Source organism: Micropterus dolomieu, unplaced genomic scaffold (assembly GCF_021292245.1).
Source record: "Micropterus dolomieu isolate WLL.071019.BEF.003 ecotype Adirondacks unplaced genomic scaffold, ASM2129224v1 contig_8748, whole genome shotgun sequence".
Classification (NCBI taxonomy): Eukaryota; Metazoa; Chordata; class Actinopteri; order Centrarchiformes; family Centrarchidae; genus Micropterus; species Micropterus dolomieu.
Window position 1 is genome coordinate 1 of NW_025737734.1, and position 19,416 is coordinate 19,416.

Consider the following 19,416-nt stretch of genomic DNA (forward strand, 5'->3'; position numbering starts at 1 on the left):
CTCATGATTCTCATTTGCTCTGACATGCACTGTGAGCTGTAAGGTCTTATATAGACAGGTGTGTGGCTTTCCTAATCAAGTCCAATCAGTATAATCAAACACAGCTGGACTCAAATGAAGGTGTAGAACCATCTAAAGGATGATCAGAAGAAATAGACAGCACCTGAGTTAAATATGAGTGTCACGGCAAAGGGTCTGAATACTTATGACCATGTGATATTTCAGTTTTTCTTTTTTAATAAATTTGCAAAAATTTCTACATTTCTGTTTTTTTCTGTCAAGATGGGGTGCTGAGTGTACATTACTGAGAAATAAAATGAACTTTTTTGATTTTTGGAAAATGGCTGCAATGAAACAAAGAGTGAAAAATTTAAAGGGGTCTGAATACTTTCCGTACCCACTGTAACATGTGTTTCAGCAATAAAGCTGGAAGAAACAGATAAAAAACAAAAGTGTAGCGAAGTTTGAAGGAGCTACCGGCTGCTGCTTTTACAGGCGCTGCCGGTTGCCATAGCAAATACATATATCATCTAACATTTTAATGTCTCTTAGGAGGTAGTTTTCTAAAACTTGTGTGTGTATTTTATTATTCCCCACAGAATAAGTCCAGCTGCTGTTGGTGAGTGAAGAAGAGGTTCCCCCTGAGCAGCGGGAGTGGATCCCCTTACTAGACCAAGAGGACCCACCAAACCCCCCACATTTTAAAGAGGAGTGGAGCCCCAGTCTGGACCAGGAGGACCCACCTGAGTGCCCATGCTGTATATTCGTCAATAGTGCAAATATGACATAAAAGGAAAAATTGAGTAAATAATTAAACTATGTATATCTTTTACATTTACTACAAAACAGGTGGAAAACGTAGGGTTTATTTTTCTTTTTAGCTTTGCCACTCTTCAAAACTTTATGAACATTGAATTATAGAGATCTACATTACAGGCCATGCATTCCCAATTTAAGGTGTAAATATAACATATGAAAAGGCAAAATGAAGAAAAATATCTACTTACATACGTACATCTATTTACAGATAGAGGTTCAAGGTGCATATCCTGCCTTGAAAACTCAGTGTTCAGATCTCCTATGTTTAAACTGTCTCATGTTAAATTTCCAAATCCGAATCAGAAAGACTTTATTGGTTCCCGAGGGGAAACTCTTTGTTAAATTGTTCACTTGCACATCAAGGTATTAGGAATAAAATGATGATAGAAATTTTCGAATAGAAAATATTAATGAGAGTGGATATGTACAGTATTTTACAGTATTAACAGACAAGTTATGATGAATGGCAGTAGTGAATAAGTCATAATAATAAGTTCTGGTAGAGTTGACGTGGAAGTGAGTATCCTTGAAAAGTCCTTAAAAACTACGGTAGTAGGAGGAACCAGAGTATTGAAGCAGAAAATGCTGAATATAGAATATTAAAATTATATTGCACAGTATGTGAAGTATTGCAGTAAAAAATAGTCTGTATGTCTTACTCTCATGGAGTTGGTGGGAGACATTGCCCAAGATGAAATGTAGCTTGGACAGGATCCTCTGACACCTCTCACAGAAAGTCCAGCTCCACCCCTACAACGTCACTGGCCTTGGATCAGTTTGTTGAGTCTGTGAGCGTCCGCTACCCCCCAACATGCTGCCCCAGCATGCAACAGCAAACAGGATAGCACCGGCCCCAACAGACTCATAAAACATCCTCAGCATTGTCCTGCAGATGTTCAAGGACCTCATCCTCCTCAGAAAATAGAGGTGTCCAGTTTATTTTTACTTGTAGTCCTCCACAGTGTCCACACTGGCCCCCTGGATGGAAACAGGGGTCACTTGTGCCTTGGTTAGCTCCACAACCAGCTCCTTAGGCTTTGTCACACTGAGCTGCAGATGGTTCTGATCACACCATGAAACAAAGACACCCACCACAGCCCTATACTCAGTCGGTCTTACGTAGCAGCTGCTTCAGAGGTGACTTTTACTTTGACACACTGCAGGAAGTCTACAGTTTTTTGTTTTTTTTTACCACCAAGAGCTCATCACACCGTAAAGGAATTACTGTTGGTTTAATTCACTGTATTAACGTCTATTTGATTTGCAGTGTTTAGAGTTGTTTTGGCTGCTGTTGTTATTTTTACTTAACACAAGAGTTACTGTACTTTTGTACAATAACTCTTGTGTAACTGTTGTGTAAAGTTCAGATGTACTATTATAATCTGTCTCTGTTCTTTTGTACTGTTGATCTTACTTTATGGCATTTCTATTTACTTCAACAAAGGATCTGAGTTTTTCTATTTGTTCATCCTTAAATAAAAACAGATATGGGGGTCGGTTTTATTTTGAAAATCAACAAGGAAGTGCTGGAAGCAAGTGAATTTCCCGCCGCTAAGATGCATGTGAGGATAAACGTGTTTAAGTGGACTCTGTTTAAACTTTCGGGATGTTTCACCTCAGACTCATCTCCTGTTAGCCAAGAATGCTGAAGGAAGTTAGCTTGTCAGCAGGAAGTAGCCGGAGCCGGAGCTCGGCCTCACAGTGTGTATTTTATCAGAGTGAGCTGCGTGTCTGTAACGGAGTGTGTCTGGAGGAAAAGCTGCTGTAAACATGTCTAAAGTCCAAACGCTGAGAGCTTTTGTCCAGCAGCGACTAAGTGCGGCTGCTGAAGAGATATTTGAGCTGTTTGAAAGAACGATAGCAGAGTACGAGGAGGAACTTTGTGGACAACGCAAACTACTGGACGCTGTTTTCAAGCCTGAAGTCCGGTTACACAGAGCAGGTTTGTGCACTTTACTGCTTATTCTCGCTGTAAACTGCCTTTACTGCAGTAAAAGTACTAATACCACTCTGTGGAAATACTTTAGCCGGGATGTTGTAAAGAGTTAGTAGACAGGAGGCAGAGCAGCATCATAAGCTGCTCAGAGAGAAGAGGATGGAGTTTGACTGACAGCATCTACAAGCGCTGCAGAGGATGGAAGAAGTGATGAAGGAAGAAACGAGAAAAAGGCACATTTCTGAGCAGCAAAAACGAGCATTTGAAAGTCTTGTACAGGCCAAAAGTCTGAAGAAATGAACTTATACCAGCCACAACTTGCAGATCAATAAGTGTGTTGTTTTTTTTAACCTGAAGCAAATGTTGTCTTTCCCCTTTATTTTCTGCTCAGATGTTGAAATGTTAAAATCACAAAGAATTTCCAACATATTGCTCGTTGGTTGTTAACTGACTGTATAACAGTGGCATTGCTTGTATTATTATTATTGTCGCATTTTATTTATAAATTAATATTTGAGGATTTGACATCAGTTATTATTCATGTTCTGGGTTTGTTAAAAGCATTTGTTATAACAGACATGTAACCTCTAAAAGTGTATTTATAGCACTGTGAATCTATAAAGCATGTAACAACCTATTTTATATAGATTATAAGTATAAATTGTAATTATTTTTCATTTAATCTCTGTTCCAGAACCACACATACTGCATTTAAATTTCAACAAATAACCAAAAGGAACATGTTGTCTGGAGTGAATTCTCACCAATGTGCCTTAGCTCACACAAATTGTTCCACTGAAATTATACAGTCCTTCCCATTCATCACAACAAATACATATTACTGTAGTATTTCAAGAGATGGTCTTATTTGCATGGAGGATTATATGGTAAATGCGCTGTAGTATGATAATATAAGATATTACTTAATTAATCCCCCGAAGGGGAAATTTAGGTCAACATAGCAGCACAAGGAATATAAAAGATCAGATGCATATTGTAAATGTATTAACACATAATTTGCACTATATGCAGAGATGGGACTCGAGTTGCACTAAAATAGCTCTCACAGTGACATGAGGCTCGTCCTCAAAACACTTGAGACACAACTCTGTTTTAAGAAGTGGGACTCGTGAACAACCTTTTTTTTTTTTTTTTTGATGCATTAACATTAAGGAAATATGTGACGAGCTGAAATGTGTCCCTCCTTTATTGTGTGTAATCTTGCGGCATTTAAAAACGTTTTTTGCCAATACTTGATTGAAAATGTAGCTGTCCATAAGGCAAAATAATTATTAACTTTTCACTGACCTTTTTTTGAGCCATTCGGTCATTAAATGAGCTTGTAAATTAATTCAAGAACATTAATTGATTTCCTAGTATAAGATTTTGAATACAGTTAGTTTGTGGAGTACTTTTCCTTTTGTTTTGTCGTTTGGTAACACATGGAATAGAGAGCACTGTAAATAAATATCTACCTACCTACAAGTAGGGCTGTCACTGTGAAGTAATTTCCCCCGCAGTAATTTGTTGTGGCTCAACAGTGCGGTATTATTGCCATTTTTGTTTTGTTTTTGCAAATTACTTAAATTTTGGTAAATGAAGTAAGTATATGATAACACCTCTTTAGCTAACCTTCAAAATAAACCATAAAACTACATACAACACTGACACCGTCCAAGTTTGAAGTCGGGTCACGTACAGCCCGTGGCGATCCATCCTTGAACTGTTATGGAACTCGTTACGATTGTGGAGTTTTTGAAGCACTCATTTATTAATTTAACAGGCACTGAAGTGTAAAGCAGAAAGTAGTTGTTGTTGTGCCTGCCATCCTCTGCGGTTGACTATTTGATATTCGAGCCAGACTAGTCTACTTGTGAGTTGACTTGACTTGTGATTATCTCTGATATGAGTAACCTTTGTTCGTTCATCTTCAACTTGATGGCCCCAAAAACATGAGATGATAATAAAATGACATAACAATAACATATCAAAACATATCTATAGACAAATGCTAAACCCTCCCACACACAAGCTTAATGGAAACCATGTACATGATTGACAGCATAACATCAAACCTTGTAGCGAAATTGCTTCTTCGCATTCTTAAACAGTGAAAGACTTTTCTAACTTAAAGAGATTTATCTGTGGTCAGTGACAGTGGTTTAAATGTCATAATGTCAATTTCATTATTCTCCACAGACGTCCAGCTGCTGTTGGTGAGTAAAGAAGAGGTTCCCCCTGAGCAGCTGGAGAGCAGCCCCAGTGTGGACCAGGAGGACCCACCAGAGCGTCCACACATTAAAGAAGAGCGGAGCCCCAGTCTGGACCAGGAGGACCCACCAGAGCGTCCACACATTAAAGAGGGGTGGAGCCCCAGTCTGGACCAGGAGGACCCACCCGAGCCTCCACACATTAAAGAAGAGCGGGGCCCCAGTCTGGACCAGGAGGACCCACCAGAGCGTCCACACATTAAAGAGGGGTGGAGCCCCAGTCTGGACCAGGAGGACCCACCAGAGCCGCCATACATTAAAGAGGAAAAGGAGGGAGATCAACTTCGAGGACTGGAGAATGCTGATATTACCAAGTTCCTATTCACTCCTGTCCCTGTGAAGAGTGAAGAAGACAATGAAGAGACACCTCAGTCCTCACAGCTTCATCAAAGATTAACTGAACAGATGAAAAGAAACCCTGATGGAGAGGACTGTGGACCAGAACCAGACAGGAACTCAGATCCAGAGAGACATTTACAACCAGCTACAGATGACAAGACGTCACACTCGTCTGAAACTGATGACAGTTGTGATTGGGAGGAGACCAGGAAACCTCAATCAGGTTCGAAACCTCTGCAAAGTGGATGTAACACTGATGAGAAACCATTTGGATGCTCTGAGTGTGGGAAACAATTCAACCATAACTCAACTCTGAGACGACACATGAGATTTCACACAGTAGAGAAACCAATAAGGTCATTTAGCAGTAAAAGATTTATTCAAAGGGTAAGTCTGACACACCACATGACACTCCGCAAGGGGGAGAAACATCGGCAGGACTGTGGAGGACCAGAACCAGTCAGGAACTCAGATCCAGAGGGATATTTACAACCAGATACTGATGATAAGACTTCACACTCCTTTGAACGCAAGACTGATAACAGCTGTTATTTGGAAGAGACCAGGGAACCTCAGTCAGGTTCAAACCCTCTTCAAAACAATGAAGTATCTGAACGTGATCAGGAATGTAGTACTGTAAAAACATCAAGTAGCTCCTCTGAATGTGCTACAAGCTCTGGCCACAAGGGACGTCTGCAGAAACGCAAGAGAATGCAAACAGTAGATAAACTGTTTAGTTGCTCAGTTTGTAAAAAAAGTTTTAGTGACAGAAGGAATTTGTCCAGACACATGAAAATCCACACAGGGGAGAAACCCTTCAGTTGTTCTGTCTGTGGTAAGACATATGTCCAAAAGGAACATCTGAGACAACATATGGCAATCCACACAGGGGAGAAATCCTACGGTTGTTCCACCTGTGGTAAAGCATTTGCCCAAAAGTCCCAACTGAGGCGACATATGGCAATCCACACCGGGGAGAAACCCTTCAGTTGTTCTCTCTGTGATAAAACATTTGCACAAAAGTCACATCTGAAACCACATATGGCAATCCACACAGGGGAGAAACCCTTCAGTTGTTCTATCTGTGGTAAAGCATTTGCACGAGCAGCACATCTGCAACCACATATGGCAATCCACACAGGGGAAAAACCGTTCAGTTGTTCTCTCTGTGATAAAACATTTGCACAAAAGTCACATCTGAGACCACATATGGCAATCCACACAGGGAGGAAAGCCGTCAGTTGTTCCCTCTGTGGTAAAACATTTGCATTTAAGACACATCTGAGACAACACTTGATTAGCCACAGGGGAGAAACCCTTTAGTTGGAGCATTTTTGATAAAACATCCACTTGCCTCTAACAAACCTGAAACCACGTGTGCTGGTGAGAGCAGAGGATGGAAATGAAGCTGCAGAGATGCTTGTTGAGCAGATTCCCTCCAGCAGGACTTCAGTACTGAGGTCAAGACTTGACTCAACACTGATCAGTTCAGAACTGTGACACAGACTTGTGACACAAATCTTGCTTCATGCTTGTAGCCAAGTTAACATTTTAACATGGTTTTTATTTGTGTCACATAACTTGTTCCATTTCTGTGTACTGTGCTTTTTGGTGTTACATGTATTCATCGATTTAAAATGGGTTAAAATTGTGATGCATTTATTCTGTTTTTTGTTTGTGGCTGCAGTTTTCTTAAGGAGCGTCAGTCCACTGTTCCTCAGAGGAGCCGGTCTGTTTCTGATCCGCTCTGTTTGATTGTAAAAAACACTTGTTCGATACTTCCTGTAGCTGCAGTTTCTCCAGCAGCTGCTGCTATAGAGTTGACTTTTACTTTGATCCACTGCAGGAAGGTTACAGTTTTCACCGTTAAAAGCTCAACATATTGTAAAAGAATTGCTGTTGGTTTAAGTCACTGTATTCACATCTATTTGATTGTAACGCAATGAATTTATACTTGTTATTTTTACTTTGCAAAGTAACTTTTGTGTAACTGTTGTTTAAGTGCTGCATAAATCAAATGTTCTATTATAATCTGCCTCTGTCTGTGTGATTATAGGTAGTTTTCAGTATTAATATGTAGGTGATAAGATAAACTTAATTGATTCATCTATTACAGCAGATACAATACAAGACAATGGAAAAGAACACAGACATTAAATAAGAATAGAATAATAAGAATTATGTGAACATTACTCCTTTTATATGTGATTGATACTGAATATTTCACGGGTCACAGCAGGAGGTAGTAGCACAGTGTAGACTTGACTAGAGACTCCTCCTCGAAAGACTCGTGAACAATGTTTATATTTAGGAAAGGTCTGATGAGCGTGCTGTTATTCCCCTCCCTTCGTTTCCTATAACCTTCTTGCGTAACATGTAGCATCTGCTGCGCGCGGCCACACGTGAAAGATGACAACAAACAGCTGCTTAGCCATTCATCATACACTTTGGCTTTAAAACTTCATACAACAAGACCCAACAAGGAAGCGCTGAACACAACATAGGTTAGAATTTATTGTCATACTAAATACATACAGTCATGGCCAAAAATGAAATTTTTCCAGAAAATCAAGTATTTCTCACAGAAAGGTATTGCTTTAACACATGTTTTGCTATACACATGTTTATTCCCCTTGTTTGTATTGGAACAAAACAAAAAAAAGAAGGAAAAAAAGCAAATTGGACATAATTGCACACAAAACCCCAAAAATGGGCTGGACAAAATTATTGGCACCCTTTCAAAATTGTGGACAAATAAGATTGTTGCAAGCATGTGATGCTCCTTTAAAGTAACAGGTATGGGCAATATAAAAATCCCACCTGAAAGCAGATAAAAAGGAGAGAAGTTAACAGTCTGTGCATTGTGTGTCTTTGTTTACCACACTAAGCATGGACAACAGAAAGAGGAGAAGAGAACTGTCTGAGGACTTGAGAACCAAAATTGTGGAAAAATATCAACAATCTCAAGGTTACAAGTCCATCTCCAGAGATCTAGATGTTCCTTTGTCCACAGTGCGCAGCATTATCAAGAAGATTGCAACCCATGGCACTGTAGCTAATCTCCCTGGACGTGAACTTGAATTGAGGAAAGGTTGCAACACAGGCTAGTCCAGATGGTGGATAAGCAGCCACAAACAGGTTCCAAAGAAATTCAAGCTGTCCTGCAAGCTCAGGGTGCATCAGTGTCAGCACGAACTATCTGTCGACATTTGAATGAAATGAAACACTACGGCAGGAGACACAGGAGGACCCCACTGCTGACACAGAGACATAAAAAAGCAAGACTACAGTTTGCCAAAATGTAACAAAATCCTTCTGGGAAAACATCTTGTGGACAGATGAGACCAAGATAGAGGTTTTTTGTAAAGCACATCATTCTACTGTTTACCGAAAACGGAATGAGGCCTACAAAGAAAAGAACACAGTCCCTACAGTCAAATATGGTGGAGGTTCAAAGATGTTTTGGGGTTGTTTTGCTGCCTCTGGCACTGGGTGCCTTGACTGTGTTCAAGGCATCATGAAATCTGAGGATTACCAAAGGATTTTGGGTCGCAATGTAAGGCCCAGTGTCAAAAAGCTGGGGTTGCATCCGAGATCGTGGGTCTTCCATCAGGACAATGACCCCAAAAATAGAAATGGATGGCAACAAAGCGCTGGAGAGTTCTGAAGTGGCCAGCAATGAGTCCAAATCTAAATCCCACTGAACACCAGTGGAGAGATCTTAAAATTGCATAAAAAAAAGAAAAAGCCTTAAGGATTGGACATTAAGTTTGAGGAACAACATACAAGCATCAATATAGTAAGAGATCCCAACACGATTCAGTTTATGATCCCAGAGTAACTAAATAGGTCCAAAGAAAAGAATTTATAACTTTTAATCTTAAAATGGTCTTTTCTGTTCTGAGTTTGTTTTTCAAAACTGTGTCATTTATTCTTAACCAATCCAGGAACATATGCACACACACACACACACACGTGACTTCATTGTACATTCATCAATATGTGCTGATAGTTTGCCTTAAAACACACACTGTACTTACAGTTTGCCTGTGCGTGTACTCACAGGGAAACATTAAAAAGAGGATTGATATCTGTGACACTTTACATTTGAGCCAGATATCAAGGGTGCAATCAAAAAGACTAGATTTTAGCAGATCAAAATTGATTTCATATGCTGCCTAAACGTGTCCCTGTACTAGTTTGTATTTTTTTCTGTACGCTAACCTGTCAAGGTGATAAACACATTCAAGCAGGAGACATGAACACATGAGGGCATGTCACTCAAAACAAGTAGAAGTAGATAAAATATGGAAGGATAGAAATGTGAGAAGGAATGCAGATGGTCCAGTACAAGCTGCCTCTGGTTCACTCATTTCAAGATCAAGATCACTGGTTTATTGTCCAGTGGTGAATGTGTACATTATTTACAGTAATGCATGGAAATGCAGATTGTTAAATTGTATTTCCTTTGTGCTTTTCTCAATGGGTAGAGAATCCCCATCGTATCAGTGTGAATGTACTTTCTGGCCCCTGTTGTTAAATGTCATGTTTTATTTCTCAGATTTCCTTTATTCTTACTATTATTATTTTATAATTTTACCCTTAATCCTGCACAATGATGGGTATATTATTCAGTCTTTGACCGAGATTCATTTTAATACTGCATGACAGTCATTGTCTCACTGTGTTTGCACGCAGCCACCAGCGATCGGCTCTTTTTACTTTTGCGTAAGGGGTAAGAGGTAAACTGATCCGTCAGCCAGACTGAAACCAGGATGGAGTGGTTCAGTAAAAGTTGTACAGACAGTGTACAGGTGGGTCAGTGTATCAGGAAAAACACGAAAAAAGGACAAAATGCCCGCTGGCCAGTCCAGATACACTCCATACGTATTTTTGTACTTCTCAACACAGTCCATAAACTCCAGACATGAGTTATTATGATAAAAGCTCCCATCATGAGTCCAGCACCAAGACTTTTCATTTTGTCCCAAAGAAAATTCAGATGACATGGGTCCCACCCTGTCGATACTTTTATATGCCACCCCAACATCAGCCGAATCACTTTCAACCTCCCAGTAATGGCGACTGGTCAGACTCTCTTCACACAGTACTTGAGAGCATTCAAATCTGTCGGGGTTATCGGGATATGGCTGCCGCTCATTAAAACATGTTGCCCTTTTGTTTTCGTCCGTCAAAATGAGTCTCACACCTGCTGTGTTGGGGTCCAGTGTCAGATCACAGGCATCTGCAATCGAGACACAAGAAACAATTATTGGTTGAGAATGGAGATAAGATTGTTGTGTGAGTGTGGTTCTTGATTTTAGGAAAATGTTCTTGTTGTTATCATAAAATTAGAGATTGGTTAAAACTCTGGAAGATGTGAAAACAAGCATGTTAGTTGGCATGTCACTGTTTGTACACAATAACTGCAACTCTTTTGGCGTGCTGTTCAAATTGCATAACGTGACACAATGTTGTCTATCATCAACAGTGTGTGCTCTCCACTTAACATAATATCCTTATATCCAGATTTGAAAGATATTTTAAGACTTCTAAAAACCTTGCAGACGTCCTGCGTACTGCCACATCCATGTTACAACACCAGATTTTTATTTTCTTACACTGTCTCAGAAGCTTCAAGTCAAACCAGAATTCTTCATTTTGGTCCACACTGATGGGGAATAGAGGGACAGCAGGTGAGAAATATTGTCACAAATAGACTTCAAATCAAACAAATGAAGTGAATGTCGCAAAATAATCTTGGAATGATGATAGAAGTTTGTCTGTTAGACAGCCTGTTTGAGCATACTTGAGTTTCTCCAGACTGTAGCGTGAATCCTTCTGTATTTCAGTCAGAAGCTTGACTCCTTGATCTGCCAGGTGATTAAAGCTCAGGTCCAGCTCCCTGAGGCGGCAGTGGTCGGACCCCAGAGCCGAGGCCAGGTCGGCACACCCATCTGCCGTCACTTTACAGAAGGACAGCCTAAAGAAATTGTAACACGGACATTTCAGGCGTTACATGCCCTTATCAGCAGCAATTTTCACTTGTTAACATGACACAAGCCCCATTTCATTAGTCATTTATCACGCTTTCCTTTTGAAATATTTGACATCCATCGCCATGCATCACTCAAGTGACACAAGTGATGATGTACTTGAACAGTGGGGGTGGTGATGGCACAATGGATAAGACACATGCCTTTGGTGTGAGAGACCCGGGTTCAGTCCCCCACTGTGACCCATCCACCAATGTGTCCTTGAGCAAGACAGAGTTTATTTCTATGAACTTCTAGTATTTGTTTCTGGTAATTCTGTGTTGCTGAGGGTCAGCCTGTTTGAATTCAAGCTAAAATAATGGAACATTTAGTAGGAACCAGAGCAGAACAATATGTGTGACCTACTCAAGGACGCATCAAAACAGCTTATCCAATTTATCTGTGACTGACTTTTGAACATGAAGAGAAACAGTTTCGTTCACAAATACATGTAGACTGGGTGAAATCTCAGCGCTCTATCATGGTGTGATGTCAACAGTGTGTTTTCTTTCTACTTGTCATTGTAACAAAGGAGCAGACTGAGGTGTGAGCCAGTCGTAGTACGGGAATGGGGGTAGACCCTGTTTTGCATTATAAAACCGTTCATATGACTGGATCGTAAGAAGCTTTTATAACCTGTTTCTTTTTATCGTGTTCTAGACAACAGCCAGGACGCTGAGGCCACGTCCAGCTCATCAACATAAAGCCCATCGCCTGTGCTCATTTCTGCAAACGAGGGCTTCACAAAGGAACAGACATGCTTCCAGGTCATCTTTCACACCAATGCATTCACCAATTAAATCTAGTAAACGCAGAAGAGCAGATGATGAGGTAGTGCAGAGAAGCCAGTCAGCGGCGTCACGAGGAGACAGTAACGCAACTCAGGGCTTTGGGTCGTTGATATCCAGGTTGTTGGACAAACTGTGAGCCAATTTGCAATGTTTAATTTTAAGTTTCTGCAATATGTTTGTATATAAACCTTTAAACTTATTTGTTGTGTGTTAGTAATAATCAGTCATTTATTTATTCTTATATTACAAAGTGTGACATTTGTTTTAAATGCGTTCTGTGCCTAAATAAGTAATTGGTTGGATATTAATGTCTTTTTACATCAAAAAAACGTCCTCTCGTCTACAGTCCCCTGAAGGAGGATGGAGTAGAATGACATTCTGTTCATGTAATCTCGTCCTCTCATCTGTGGCCTCTGCATCCTGATGTGGCACCCATCAATTGCGCCTATGACATCACTGAGGCCACAGAGGCGATGTGTGATGTGCGATGTGAGAAGATGAAGGTTGGTCCCATAGTACAGATGATGTCGAGCACTTCCAGGACGATCCTGTGTGCTGATGACTGTGAAACATCAAACCTGTCTGGCATCTCCTTAAAGCTGTACTGGTTGGCCATGTACCACAGGAACAGCAGCACTTTCTATGTCACGGGTGCTGGTGGTAGACCTGGACTATGTTCCTTTGTTAAGCCGCTCTCCTGCAGCTTCACCAGGAGATATTCAAAATGCGGCTTGGTGACTCTGAAATGGCGTGAAAAAGCGCAGTCCTCCATGTTCTGCATGGCCTCCCACTCTGTTCCAGTCCTCAGGATGATTCGGTGTGTTCACCGCAGCATTGTGGATATCAGTATCCTAAAGAAAGAGAAAACTGTATTTAAGTCAATAATACTGTATTATTTCTAATTCATTTGAGCAGCTCCGGAGAAGTTTATTCTAGGTGAGTGAAGTTTTCATATCTTATTTGTAATCCTAAGCACAGTTCAGTTATTAACATGTAAGTTATATAGCAGACTAATATTCTAAGTTATATTGTAAAAATTAAGTTTATAGCAGTGCTTGAAATGGAAAACAATAGGTGCCAGTCCTTTGTGGAATTTTCTGGGTTTTTCTACCATCGTTAATTCCTAACAGAGATAATTTGGTTTTTGGTCACCTTTATTTTGAAAATCAGCAAACTAGGGTGGCAACATGCTAACTTTCCCGTCACCGTAAGATGCAGCCGGAGTTCAGCAGCAGAGCCTGCATGTGAGGATAAACGTGTTTAAGTGGACTCTGTTTAAACTTTCGGGATGTTTCACCTCAGACTCATCTCCTGTTAGCCAAGAATGCTAAAGGAAGTTAGCTTGTTAGCAGGAAGTAGCCGGAGCCGGAGCTCGGCCTCACAGTCGGAGCAGCTTCCATAGAGAACAAACTGTATTTTTCACGGAGCCCAAATGTCCAAATGTCCAGATAGAGCTGTCTGAATAGACTCTGTGCTGTTCCCTTTATCTGAACATGTTTAACATCTGAATTATCTCCCGGTGTCCTACGAAGCTAATGCAGTTAGCTTAGCTTGCTAGCTGGAAATAGACGGACCCAACGTAATAACATCTGAGTGATTTGTGTGTTTGTGTCTGCAGGAAAAGCTGCTGTTAATTAGTAAAAAATGTCTGTGGAGAATGAGGAGGAACTCTGTTTTCAAGCCTGAAGCAGGTTTGTACACTTATTATTCTGCTGGAGCTCATTAAACTCCTTTATATCATGTTGGGTAGTTTCATCCTCAGCAATGTACACCTTTAATATAAAAGTAACTAAAGCTGTGAGACAAATGTGGTGAAGTAAAAGTTTAAAGTTTCATAACATGCAAAAGTACTTCAAACTTGTACTTTACTTGAGTACAGTACTGAAGTACACATAGGGCCGCTCGATTTGGAGAAAAAGTCATATTGCGATTTGTGATATAATGGTAACAAATATGGCACCGTGAGTCTACTTGCTTGATTATGAGGGAAAATGTACAAAAAACTGCATTTTAAAAAGTGTATTTCTCAACTTGAAGCGACAAAGTTAAACTGGCTAAAGAAGAAATACAGTTTTTGTCCCACCACCAGGCCAAAGCCCTGCTCATAATCTTCTAATGTTCCCCATGATTTATTTGTGGCGGCCTGCTACAATATCAACGCTGACTGCCACGTGTTGATTTTTGTGTTTGTTTGTTCTTTACAACTTAAAATGGATAATCATGTATTTCATAGAGCTGCGGTCAGTGCAGTGTTTCCTATTAACTGCAAAGATTATGGTTTATCGATCTTCTTGACAGTGACCCCACAGAAGTTTAACAGCTGAGTTTCCCTACTGGTCCGACTGTGGGATCTCCTGCAGGCGGTGATGTAATTTCCCAAAATAGCTGGTTGGTCAGTAGGTGGTGCTTTTATAGCTTTGATCTTTTATCTGGAACATAACCTGCTCCGGAGCAGGTTCAGCATAAGTTATCATGTTGATCTATCCCAGTAGGAAGTGAACCACCGACTGGAAACCCAGGGTCACTGTTGCTTGTAAAATATTCACCATCTTGTAATGTAATACCAGAGATATAATAACAACAAACAACAATAAAACCAGATAACACAAGATTTTCAGCAGCTTGCAAGTTATGGTGACGTTAATGTTACCAATGTAAACGTTGGGTTTGCATATACAGGTGTATGCCACATTGGTAAGTTAAAGATAAAGCCACATTAAACCGTTGCCCTTAACGGCTCGCTGCTTAAACTGCTCTTAATTTGCTCATCAAACTCAAGACATCAAACAAGAAACACAGGTTCCCTAAACTGTCACTCTTTGAATTCTTTCACCTCTTCTTTGAAGTCAGCATGTCTGACGGCAAGATGCTTTGCCAAGTTGGACCACATCTATAATTCTATAGTTTGCTCCATTCATCTGCAAACCGTGGAAACAGAAAAGGTGTTTGTGACGCTCTCTTCTCTGCGCTGCAGTGTGCTCATTAGCTCCGTCCACACCGGGCTCTCACATGTGCCTGTAAAAACAGATGTGCCTACCTGCGATCAGAAAAAACGATTTCGAAACCTACCGTAACTCCCTGCCCTGCCGCTAATCGTTCAAAACATAGCCGGACTCCTCGCCAACTCACTCTGTGACATAGACAGGGAGACGTTGTCAGCAGCTGAAGCAGAAGAAAACAGGGAGAAGATAAGGAAGGTTTGAGTTTAGCTCGCTGGCCGAAGTTAACTGTATCGCGTGCATTCAGTTGTCCAACGTGTTCAGCTTCTCTCAGAGCCAACGGGCTTGTCAGTCACTTTTCGTCAACCGACCAATTGCATCCTGGATGGGGCGGGACAATAAAAGTTTGACGCGTTAAAGCAAATCATTAAATGTTGGACAATATGATTAATGACAAGTTAGTACTGAGTATTAACAAATTAGAGACCGATGTAGAGCCTTTTTCCTGCACAAGGAAACAAAAAAAACAACCCACAGAAACGAAACAGCTGTAACTGGATTTAATATTCGACTAGCGGTAAAATGTGCTACTATTATATAAACTTATAATGAATGTTGCATATTATTGTTATACTAATAGTAAACTATTAACTAAACATTATACTCTTTATTTAATACACTCATGTACAGTTCGTCCTCCGGGTTGTGGATGGAGACATGGACATTGAGCCAATGTCTGCTGCTTCTCGGCGCCTCCTCCGTAGAGCAAAATGCTCCTCTTGTTCTTTTTTACTAGTTATTGTTATAAATTTTGTTTAACTTTGTTCAAGTTGAGAAATACACATTTTAAAATGTCAGTATTTTGCTTATTCCTTGATAATTAAGTAAGTAGACTCATAGTACCATTTGTTCACCTATAATCTAATCGCAATATGACTTTCTCCCTATCGTGCAGCCCTATGTCGTATTGGATGCTTTCAGCGGCAGGTCACTGTAACGTTATCGTAGACGGCATGATTTAGAATCTGCTGGTGGTTGAGAAACGGTTTCTCGTAGCTTTGGATATTATTAAAGAGTGCTGGTACAGGGATAAACTAGATGTGTATATGCTACATTGAATGTAGTTATTTTGGCAGATTATGTGTAAGGTAAAATACAAATACCCTACGCTTATTGTCTTTAAGCCATCTGTTTACAGTTGCACCTTCCAGCAGCAAATATTTATTGATGTGCAATTGGTTACATGGTAAGTTGTTGAGACTGTAATCTGTTTAATAATAACCAAAATGTATATATGAATGCATGTCCTTCCTGTTCCCCCTGTAGTCCACAATCACTTCCTGTATTTGTATTCTGAGCTTTACGGTAAAGACATTGAAAAAGTTCAAATGGACTGTTGGAAATGACAAATACAGCCACAGTTTCTTAGTTCCAAATGTGTTTTACAAAATGTGCGTCCTTTCTCCACACATTTAGGAAAGTAGTGGTGTCAGTGGTTTAAATGTTAACAGGAAGTTTTTCTAAAATGTGTATGCGTTTCATTATTCTCCAGACGTCCAGCTGCTGGTGAGTAAAGAAGAGGTTCCCCCTGAACAGCAGGAGTTGAGCCCCACCATGGACCAGGAGGACCCACCAGAGCCCACACACATTAAAAGAAAGTGGAGCTCTTGCATGGACCAAGAGGACCCACCAGAGCTCCCACTCATTAAAGAGGAGTGGAGCCCCATTCTGGACCAGGAGGACCCACCAGAGCCCCCACACATTAAAGAAAAGTGGAGCCACAGTCTGGACCAAGTGGACCCACCAGAGCCCCTACACATTAAAGATGAACAGGAGGAACTCTGGACCAGTCAGGAGGGAGAGCAGCTTCGAGGGCTGGAGGAGGCTGAAATCACCAAGTCCCCTTTCACTCCTGTCCCTGTGAAGAGTGAAGAAGACAATGAAGAGAAACCTCAGTCCTCACAGCTTCATCAAAGACTAACTGACCAGATGGAAACTGATGGAGAGGGCTGTGGAGGACCAGAACCAGCCAGAAACTCGGATGCAGATGGACATTTACAACCTGAGATTGATGACAATATGTCACACTCTGAACCTGAGACTGATGACAGTAGTGATTGGGAGGAGACCAGAGAACCTCAGTCAGGTTCAAACTCACTGCAAAACAATGAAGTACCTGTAAGTGATCAGGAATGTAGTACTGGAAAAACACCAAGTAGCTCCTCTGAATGTGCTGCAAGCTCTGGTCACAAGGAACACGATGAACTTCAAACAGGAGATAAAGCATTGAGTTGCTACGTTTGTGGTAAAACCTTCCTCCGGAAAAACACCTTAACTGATCATATGAGACGTCATCCAGTAAAAATCATTTACAGCTGCTCAGTTTGTGAAAAAACTTTCATTTCCGAAAGCAGTTTGTCCAGTCACGAGAGAAGCCATGCAGTGGAGAAGCCATTTTGTTGCCCGTATTGTGGTAGAAGATACAGCAAGGAGAAGTGTTTGATGAGTCATTTAGAAGAAAAATATTTAAGATGCTCAGTTTGTAAAGAAACTTTTCAATGCAGACAATATTTTGTGAAGCACATGGAAGGCCACAAAAACGGGAACAAAGGATACGGCTGCAGTGTTTGTGGCAAAATATTCTCTAGGTGGTCCCAGCTCAATAGCCATCAGTGTGTTGTTTTGGAGGAGACAAGGAAACCTCAGTCAGGTTCAAAGCCTTCACAAAACAATGAAGTACCTGTAAGTGATCAGGAATGTAGTACTGTAAAAACATCAAGTAGCTCCTCTGAATGTGCAACAAGCTCTGGCCACAAACCCCAAACAGAAGAGAAACCATTTCGTTGCTCAGTATGTGGTAAAACATATGTTCTGGAGCACACCTTAAAGAAACATATGAGACTTCATTCAGAAACACAGTTTTACAGATGCTCAATTTGTAATCAGACTTTCATTACCGAAAGCAGTGTGTCCATACACGAGAGAAGCCACACTGTGGAAAACCCCTTTAGTTGTTCTGTCTGTGGCAAAGGATTCACACTAAAGCAAGAACTGAGGCGACACATGAAAGCAGGGCTGCACTTAACAGTTGTTTCTTAATCCGTAAATCTAAACATTATTTCTGTCTTAGTTCATTAAAGGTGGAGTAAGTTATTGTAATACAATACATGTCTTTTTGACAGATTTAGTTAATATCTCCTCATGATCCGTTAGCTGTCCGTTCTGTGTGTGAACGATGAAAACAGATCCGGTGTACTCAGCCATTTATGGTCTGATGTGCCGGCTCTTGAAATCTCGTCCTCTCAGCATGTTGGCTTTAAGTTCGCTTTTGCAGCTGCAACTGTAATGACAGTATGCTAAGATACAAGTTAGCTAACGTTAGTTACATTAATTTGTCATGTAATTGGACTTGTCCAGAGTTGCTTACTCTGTTTTAATACATCACTGCTTTGTTATGATTATATTAATAATCATAAACGGACCCTTTTAAAATGTTCTCATTTCAGCTCCGGGAAACATCTACTTTAATGATGAGCTACAAGTCAGTCAGACTGGGAAAACAGGATAAAGATTTATTTTGATGAGATTTTTGAAACAAGTCAATGTTTGACTGGAAACTTGTTTTGATATTTTCATGACTTTAACATGTTTTAGTTTATTTTTTTAAATGCTTTATTTTCTTAAAAGGTGTAAATGAGTAGATATTTTCTGTTGATTTATGATGTGAATCTATTGTAAAGTTTTTGTAAACCATTAGAAGTTATAAATTGAAATTTCTTGGGAAGTCCTGATCACGTTTTTTTGCCCCCGATCCGAGTCATTAAATATTCAGGATCCGCCAATCCCGAGTCCTGATCCAGTATTTTCCTAGATAATACAGTTGCACAGTGAACACATAAGTACATGAAATTAATTAAAATTTCTGTGCTTTTAAAAGTATCCTCCAGTTTGTGTTTCTCTGGTGCTGGATAGTTTCCTGAGTCAACTCTCTGTATTTGTTTTTTTTTTAGGTTCTGAATCAAGTTGTTAGTATTGAACACAGATAAGTATCACAAACTATGAATATTCACCTTCAATCTGGTTTACTATAGCGATATGAACCCAAAATAATTATTTTGCTGTGGTTAAATTGCAATAAAGGGATCAAAATAATGTCGAAATAAAAACTATAAAAATTAATTGATTATTTTCAATTTTTTTACTACTGCCTCTTTTTTTCATCCATAACACGTCAAAGGTGAGCCAGATATTGAGGAAAAAAATACTACTTTATAAATGTAAAAACAA

General features: G+C 40.1%; 1 protein-coding gene across 3 annotated transcripts; it reads left to right on the forward strand.

Moving 5' to 3' along the window:
* The first annotated feature begins 2,362 nt into the window (after positions 1-2,362).
* Positions 2,363-18,971, forward strand: LOC123965141 (gastrula zinc finger protein XlCGF26.1-like). 3 transcript variants are annotated; one of them, XM_046041709.1, is made up of 3 exons: positions 13,371-13,434; positions 13,809-13,881; positions 16,682-18,971. In XM_046041709.1, exons 2-3 carry the CDS (start codon positions 13,848-13,850, stop codon positions 18,226-18,228), a joined length of 1,581 nt encoding a protein of 526 aa, XP_045897665.1. In that variant the 5' UTR covers positions 13,371-13,434; positions 13,809-13,847; the 3' UTR covers positions 18,229-18,971. The 3 variants fall into 3 exon arrangements, with proteins under 3 accessions (XP_045897663.1, XP_045897664.1, XP_045897665.1); XM_046041707.1 differs by lacking the exons at positions 13,371-13,434; positions 13,809-13,881; positions 16,682-18,971 and adding exons at positions 2,363-2,761; positions 4,955-7,254; XM_046041708.1 differs by lacking the exons at positions 13,371-13,434; positions 13,809-13,881 and adding an exon at positions 2,367-2,761.
* Positions 18,972-19,416: the final 445 nt, after the last annotated feature.

What these genes read in the sequence shown, in the direction of transcription:
- LOC123965141 (XM_046041707.1), top strand. Translation starts at nt 2,590, where the DNA reads ATGTCTAAAGTCCAAACGCTGAGAGCTTTTGTCCAGCAGCGACTAAGT. An exon ending in AGTCCGGTTACACAGAGCAG is followed by an intron (nt 2,762 to 4,954) that starts GTTTGTGCACTT and finishes TATTCTCCACAG; the next exon opens with ACGTCCAGCTGCTGTTGGTG.